General features: G+C 47.2%; 1 protein-coding gene across 4 annotated transcripts; it reads right to left on the reverse strand.

Annotated features, from left to right (window-relative positions):
• Positions 1-3771: 3771 nt before the first annotated feature.
• On the reverse strand, positions 3772-7743 carry Hey1 (hes related family bHLH transcription factor with YRPW motif 1). Of its 4 annotated transcripts, none has more exons than XM_004842016.4 (5): positions 7178-7743; positions 6925-7000; positions 6731-6814; positions 6388-6469; positions 3772-5505 (listed from the first exon to the last, which is right to left on the reverse strand). In XM_004842016.4, exons 1-5 carry the CDS (start codon positions 7264-7266, stop codon positions 4922-4924), a joined length of 915 nt encoding a protein of 304 aa, XP_004842073.1. In that variant the 5' UTR covers positions 7267-7743; the 3' UTR covers positions 3772-4921. The 4 variants fall into 4 exon arrangements, with proteins under 4 accessions (XP_004842073.1, XP_087046640.1, XP_004842074.1 ...); XM_087190514.1 differs by having other exon boundaries at positions 6394-6469; positions 6719-6814; positions 7178-7458; XM_004842017.4 differs by having other exon boundaries at positions 6394-6469; positions 7178-7455.
• Between the last annotated feature and the right edge of the window lie 301 nt (positions 7744-8044).

Genomic DNA, 8044 nt, shown 5'->3' on the forward strand with positions numbered 1-8044 from the left:
TGATTACCCCCCTCCCACAATAACTAATTGAGAGCAGAGCCCTGGTGAACTAATCAGCTCCTAAGTGTCCCACTTCTTGGTATCACAATCACAAGGGAGGAGGCACTGAAACCACAGAAGACAGATTAGCAGGCAGCTGAGGAAAGAGCCTCCCAGAGCAAGGCAGCAGCCAATGCAAAGGCCAGCAGGGACCACAGGGGGTGCATGTGGCAAAGCAAAGAGCAAAGGTGGCTGCATCGACACAGGAAGAGCAAGGGGCAGGAAACAGGGTCAGAGAGGGTAAGCAGAGCCACGAACAGGTCATTCTTTAATTTTATGGTTCTATTCTGCATGAGTGGAACATTTCTGTGCACCAGAAACAAAACCATGCTCCGGGAGAGATTTTTTTAAAACAAAAACTAAAGGTAGCTTCAGCAAATGTTTAGTAATCACCTCTCTCAGGGAATAGCTGGTCTCTTTCTGGCTGAAATAGGATGTTTTCAGGTCTCTTCTTCTAAATCAAGCTGTACACCATCTAACAACAGCCTACACTTGATCTAGCGTTTTCAATTATAGGCATGATCTTTTAACCTGGGTATGTGTGAAAACCCAACCTTTAGTATTTCATAAAAAATACAAGCGCAACAGTAAATACAATGGGAAGGTTAACAACCAATTTATAAAGAAGTTGCTATTACAGACTCTTAACACAAAATCTGAAAACCTGCCTGCATTCCTTGAACCCAACTCTCGGGAGTGTTTGTTTACCTTGTATTTTGCTGGGACTTAAGAGGCTGCTGGACAGTTCTGTGGGAACTATGACATTATCTACAGACATCTCAAAGAGAAAGGCCTGGGCTTCTTTTTCCTTGGCTTTTCTCTCCCCTCTCCCACCTCCACCCCAGTGCAGAACACCGAAGCATCTGAGAGAAAAGCCCATCAAGATCAAGGCAGGCATTATATTTCAAGTTGAAGTTCAAAACAGCTTGCTTTTTGCTGGGCCTTACTTCCTGAAATCAGACGGCGCCTTTTAGTACTTCAGTGCGCTGAGTCACAAGCCAGCTACACACTCGCTCTTTTATTTGAGGCCACCAGGTCGACAACCGGTCTTCTCCCTGGCTAAGGGAACACAACACAAGGACCGTGTCCAGGGCACCTTCAGAAGAGATTCCAGTGAAGCGTCAAGAGGTAGAACAAAAGGATGCTTTTTGCCTCTTTTTCTAGCTTTATTTTACCTTGAGGAAATTTAACAATCCAGAAAACCTTTTTTAAAAATGTAAAACCTTTGTGCATAATTTTTACATGGTACTACCTACAGCTGCCTGATTACTACACTGTTTGTTTTACTTTAGGCTTTTGTCTACCCTCTCAGCATATGCAAAGGATCTGCCTTGCAAAGACAGAAGAGTCTAGGCTTCTAGGGAGCCACTCAGGTCAGATCACTACAAGCTACGCCCACTGTCTTTCTGGTAGACAGATTTGGGTGAATTAGTCAATGATCAATAAAAATTCAATAATTTCACATAAAAATCCAGTTATTCTAAGACTCGAAAGATTTACCAACACTGGACAAAAAATCCTGTATAGGCACAATATGTATTGATAATGTGGGGCTCTAGACAGACCTATGGATAGGAAGGCTGCTGGGAATTTGCGCTTCCTGGATTGCTGCATTCTTCCCCAGTCCCTGATCTGTGCACTTGGGACCCCCATGGGGCCAAACAGATTCGTTTAGCAGAGGAGGAAACCGGGGTCCAGAGAGTTTTAAAGGCTTATCCGAGGTCAACCAGTTAAATAAAGGCAGAGCTGGAGCCAGAATTCTGGCCCCCTTCCCAAGATGCCCCATTCCCTGGAGATCTAGTTGAGAGAGAAACTGGGCCATATTTGAAGCAGTGTCTCAGACGATGTTGGCTCTGAAGTTACTTTAATTATAGATCATCACTGGAAACTAATGAAGGCATCAAAGCTGTGATACTGGGATAGACCAGAAGGGCTGGGGGAAAGTATAACTAGCAGTAGAACATTTCCTCGAGGGTTTTAAATGTAAGTAATCTATATTTAAAATATCATGATTTTAGTGAGTAACAGAGTGGGGCAATGAAAAGCTGAATAAAAATCACATCCTAATTTAGCTATACTGAATAAATGAGAAATCATATTTCTTGGGATTTTTCTATTAGTGGCATTTAATGCAAGACTTTGCTCTATATCCTTCATTTTGTTAATTCATTTTAATATATTTAAAAATAACTAGGCAGTTTTAAGGCCTTTTAAGAGTCTTTATATCCAATGATACTATTTTTCTCAGAAAGTAAATTTATAGGTCATCTAAAAAAATGTTTTACACAGGTAGCTGTATTATAAACATATATAATACTAACGTATGCTGGTACCAAGGACCCTGATATTAATATTTTTTTCTTATTGCATCAATTCACAATAGAAGTGGGAATGTCCTCACATTAGCTTTCTCCATATTACTGGCTCTCAGTAGCAATTCCATCCTGTTTCCCTGGAAGCTACAACTCTACCTGCACTATCCCCAGAAAACCAGAATATTTCCTTGGAAAAGTATGTGATCTGGAAAATTATGTACTACACCTAAAAAAGTACTGCCCCACCCCAGATCACGACATAACCACATTAATGTGAGGAGTGGGACACGCAACATGCTTTACACTTCCATAGCTCTTGGGGTAGAGCCCACAAATAAAACCTGCAAATGGTTGATCAGCCATCTAAACCTAGGTAACAACACAAATCTAAATAGTGCACGATGATGTTCAGTGAGACTGCAGAGCTACTGGAAATCGAGGTTGCTAAATTAAACTGACACTTGGCAGAAATTATCTTACACTTTCCATCAGCCTCATGACAGGCAGAGTGTCTGCAAGGCACAGGCAGTAACCCACATGCCAGCCTCCCCAGCCTTCTTAGGAATCCAGAAGTCCTTGTTGAAGTTCAAAGCCCAAACTTCCCCTTGCCTCCTTGCCTTTGTTTTCTCGTAGGGGTTGGCGAGCTCAGAAAAAGGCTGTTTTTTCATCTGCCAGAGTGGGTTTTCTCTCTCCTTCCCATCACCCTCAAGATTAAGGAGAACATGTTCCGAACGAGGAGGCAGCGCTCCTTAATTGGCAGGACTACTCTTAAGGCGATGGAAGCCTTCCTCTCCCCATCTCTGTTCTGGCAGTGTTCGTTCTAATCTAAAGCCTATTTCTGCTTCCTCAGACACTTCAGAGGAACCCAATGCAACTAAAGGGTTAAGCAAATCCCTCAGAACAAGAGGACAGAAGACTCCACAAGCTGTGCAGGTGCGGAATTACAGCTTGCCACTGCTCATCATGCCAGATTCCCCAGCGAGATTGCGCGGGCTCTCGGATACAGCGTTTGTTTTGTCTTGTCATTAAAGTACATTTTCTATGCTCTCAGCACATACCTAAGCACACAGCTCTCAGCAGCTATTTGTGAAGTGGTCCACACAGGTTTTAAAAGATTTTAGAATTCTTTCCCACCCCTGAAATTCCCAGTCTGATTTAAGCATAGTCCATAGATGGCCAGGTTAGAGCCAGAGCAGCTGACTGAACAGCAAAAGGCTATGTCCCTTTGTAGGAGGCTGCACTATAATGAAGTCACCTTATTCAAAAGCACGAATCACAGTTTAGAATTCTGAGAATAATGAAACTGCTAAATGTATGAAAACCAATCGTCATGCAGAATGCAAATGGAAGAAAATTTATCTTTTCTCAGTAAACAGAGGGAAATGCCAAGGTATGTGAGACACATATAGCAGAATACTTTGTTCTTTCTTTTTTATTTAGTCACAACACATCAGTACAACAGAGGTCAAACCCAGTTCAGTGGAGGTCATTGAAACTACACCTGCTAAAGGAATAAACCTCTAAAATGATAATTTTATAGCCTGAACCAAATTAAAGAAACCAAAGAGAAGCAGCAAAGTCCTTTTAAATATCTCAACAACCACATTTCCATGCACCAAAAGAAAAACACAATATAAAAACCTCCAGTTAAAAGAAAATCTGGCAGATCCAGGAAAATTAGATTATCCATTTAACAGGTTCCACTGTATTACTCAACCGACCTCTTGCATACCATGATCATTTATCGAGGTTAAGACTTGCGAATTTGAGATGCGGGATTAAAACTTCATTGCATTGCTTGGGGCTAATAAATGTAGGCATATTCTATGCAGTCCTCTTCACACACCAACATTCCAAATGGGGACCCTAACCTACCAGTGCATATGCCCTTGGCTCCAAGGCCAGAACAGCAAATCCTGTCCGACAACAGGAGTCAGTCATATGGATTCAGGGCCACTGATAGTATGTACATTCACCTTTTTTGTTGTAGGAGGAAGAGAATTAATGGCTCTTCTTTCTTGGATAAAGCTGATCATCTGATTTGTCAACGCTTTGCTTGGAAATATAAAATTCAATATAGCTTCCCCCAAAAGAATATTATTTATACACCTTAATCTGTCAAAATATTAACAATCATGTTACATTAAGCATAGTGGTTTGGAAATTAATTCTAAAATCAGACCACAACTGTACAAGAAAAACAGACCAAAAACACTAAATATTAAGAGTCCTAAAACTCTGAGGCAAAATGGAATCACTCTTAGACAGAGGTTTACAAAGTAAATTAGGCACAGTACAAACCTATCACAAAATGTTGGCTTATACTATCTCAATTTAATGTTTTAAACAAAAATCAACTACCTTTTTAAAACTGCTAAAACACGACATGATAAAAAAATGAAAAAGAAAAAAGTAAACCAACAAACCTTTAGTCTTTAAAAAATTATCTGAAAGTGTACCTTTTTCCTTTTTACTTTTACTGACGACTTTCAGGTGATGTTGGCAACACAGTCCAGCTCAGCTGGGATTTTAAGTTTTCCCCTCCCTCATTCTATAGCATCAGTTCCTTAAAAGGCTCCAATCTCCGTCCCCCACGGTCTATAGGGCTTGCCAAGGTTTGCGGCCTGCGTGGGTGCCGAAGGGCTCAGTGCATTGGGAGAGAGTAAATGGAAGGAGCCAAAGGAGAAGGGGAAGGCGGACAGCGAGGCCACGGAGGAGAGTAGAGGTGGTGAGAGTTTGGAAGCGGAAGTGACCACGGGGAGCACGGGTCCAAGGCCGCCGGTAGGGGGTGCTCGCAAGGCAGGCGCCTCCGGGTGTGCTGAGGCCAACCTGCCCTGATGGTGTGGCTCTGTAGGCGACGCCGTGGTCCCAGCGTTCGAGTGGCCATTCTGGGCCAGTAACAGCGGGTGCGCGATGTGCGGATGATGTCCGAACGCACTCCCCCAGGGAATGTGTCCAAGGCCTGCGTGGGCGCCACTCGCAGCTTCCCGCTGGGAGGCATAGTTGTTAAGATGAGAGACGAGTCGCACGCGAAGCGGATCAGAGGCATCCAGTCCTTCAATCATGCTCAGGTAACGGGCGACTTCTGCCAGGCATTCCCGGAACCCCAAACTCCTGTAGTCCATAGCGAGGGCGTGCGCGTCAAAATAGCCTGAGAGATAGAACAAAAGAAAAACCTCAGGGCTTTGCGCATTTCCCACATTTCTTCCATCCCAAAGGCAACCCTTCCTGGCAAATGCCTACATCCTTAAAACATGGCACTCAGGGGGTCTCCTAGATCCAAATATTTTGGAGCTGACCAAAATTTTTGCATTAATCAACATGAGCAGAATGTATCTGCTAACGCGAGTTCAAAGCCCAATTAGAAGCTATGGGGCAGAAGTTGGAATTATACCCTATAAGCAGATGAAACCATGTTCATTCCTTTAATGTTTTTTCTCAACAACAACAAAAAATACATCAAGGACAGAGAAACCACAGAGCAGTGAAATTCATTAGACACACAGATGTAAGTTATCATCCCGGAGCTTTCAGGCATTGGGCCCTTAGCAAAGCATTTTCTGGTTGGAGACAGACACACAGATCTTGGTCTCCCACCTTGCTAGATTTTTCTCTACTTAACCACAGGTTTCTTTCCTCAAGTCATATGACAGCTCTTTAAAAAAAAAAAAAAATCCTGCATCTGAAATTAAGACCATATACTTCTTTTTTTAAAGCTGTTTCTCAAGCTTTTCCTCAAAAGAACAATGGGCAAATGTGAAAGCTACCTGATTTGTATCAGGGCTGTCAAAACTTTACAGAAGACCTTACAGATGACAAGCATTGTCCAAAAGATGTACTAGCTCAATGTGCAGAGAGGGCTGGGGTGATGAATAAACTGCAGAAATTTTGATGAGCATATGAAGATGTAATGACGGGCTCCCGCACACACCATGCACTCTCCCCACCCCCAAGGGAAAAGGAGGTTGGGCCTGCATCAATCCTGGCCCAAGACCAACCACTCAGATCCCCCACTGGACTAACAGAGATGTACCTTTACCCCCGGCAGTGTGCAGCATTTTCAGGTGATCCACAGTCATCTGCAAGATCTCAGCTTTTTCTAGCTTAGCAGAACCCTGAAAAAGAGAATGGTAAAAACAATGATTTGATAGTGTCTTTGGGGAACAACTGAAAATATTCACAAGCACACAATAACTCATCATAGGTGGTGTAAAGCAAGTGCGTTGCGTTCACAAAATCCGCTGAGTCTGTATGAATTCATCCACATATAAGCAACACAGCTATTTTCCAAGACACAGGTAAGGTTCAGATCCATGGGAGAGCGGGCAGAAGATGCAAACAGCCTCACTAAGAGCTCTACCTACTTTCTCCATTACCTGCTTCTCAAAAGCACTGGGCACCAGCCTCCTCAGCTCAGACAAACTGTTATTGATCCGGTCTCGTCGGCGCTTCTCAATGATCTATGGGAAGCAGGCAAAACAAAGGAGGACATTTCCATTACGACTGTAAATTCCACAGAAACGCAGCTCTTGCCGTTAATTAAAAACAAGAGCATTGTAAAAGGACTCACCCCTCTCCGTCTTTTCCTGGCCAAGATCTGGGAAGATGTAGTTGGGGACATGGAACCTAGAGCCGAACTCAAGTTCCTGCAAAGAGAGAGGAGGGGGGAATCTCCGCTAAGTACAGTAAGTGACCTGAGAGGTGGCCGCAACGCCCTCCCTGAACTCAAATCTGCCGAGGGTCCCCGGGGTCGCCGCTCAGGAGTCCGCGCCCCAGGGCGCGCTGTCACCGCCGGCAGCCGCTCCGTCCTCCCGCCCACTCACCCATTCTCGTCCACACTCTCCTTCTCCACCTCGATGGGCTCGTCCAGCTCGCTGTCGGAGGAGCTGTACTCGGGGTGAGCTCGCTTCATGCTGGCTAGGCAGGGGCAGGGAGGAGTTAACCACGGCGGCGCCGCTCCGCGCTCGGCTGCTCGCGTTCTGCACACACTGATCCCGCTCGCGCTCTGCCTCGGGTTAAAACTCAAACCATCCTTTCCCACGCTGCGCCCCAGCTCCGAGACCGAAGGAGGGAGGGAGGCGGGGGAGCGGGGAAGGCTGGCGTGGGGGCGGAGGGGCGGGGCCGCAGCTCCCGGGCAACAGCCTCCCTCCGGCCAATCCCGCTCCTCAAACTCGGCTGATTGGCAGCCGCTCTCGGGAGGGGCGGCGGTGAGGCCGAGCGCCAGGGCGGACCGCGCGCCCGCCCCCTGCGCCACCCCTGCCCGGCGGCTGTGCGTCGGCTCGGCGGGGACTCGGCGGGGGGAAGGAGGAGGTGCCGGCGGCGGTGGGCAGGCGGCGGGGAGACGCGGGAGTACAGGCGGAGACCCCAGCGCGCCGGCGGCCGCAGCCCCGCCCCGCCCCGCGTGCCCTGATTGGCCTGGCCGCGCGCCAGGGCCGCGCCTGCAGCGCCGCCGGTGAGCCGCACGCGCCGCGGGCCGTGGGAAAGTGGCGGCGCCGCGGCCGCCAGCCAATCCGGGCGGCTGGCGACGGCGACGGCGGGCTGCGGCGGCGGCGGCGGCGGCGGCCCTGGGCGTCCGCATGAATGGAGAAGAATGGCCGGGCGGGGGCGCGGGGCCGCGCGGCCGCAGCCGGGCTCCCCGTGTGAACCTGTAATCGGAGCCCGGGCGCCGGCGGCCCCGGAAGCCGCCGCAG

Source organism: Heterocephalus glaber, unplaced genomic scaffold, assembly GCF_053883595.1.
Source record: "Heterocephalus glaber isolate CG9 unplaced genomic scaffold, H.glaber_assembly_v1.0 deba00001553, whole genome shotgun sequence".
Lineage (NCBI taxonomy): Eukaryota > Metazoa > Chordata > Mammalia > Rodentia > Bathyergidae > Heterocephalus > Heterocephalus glaber.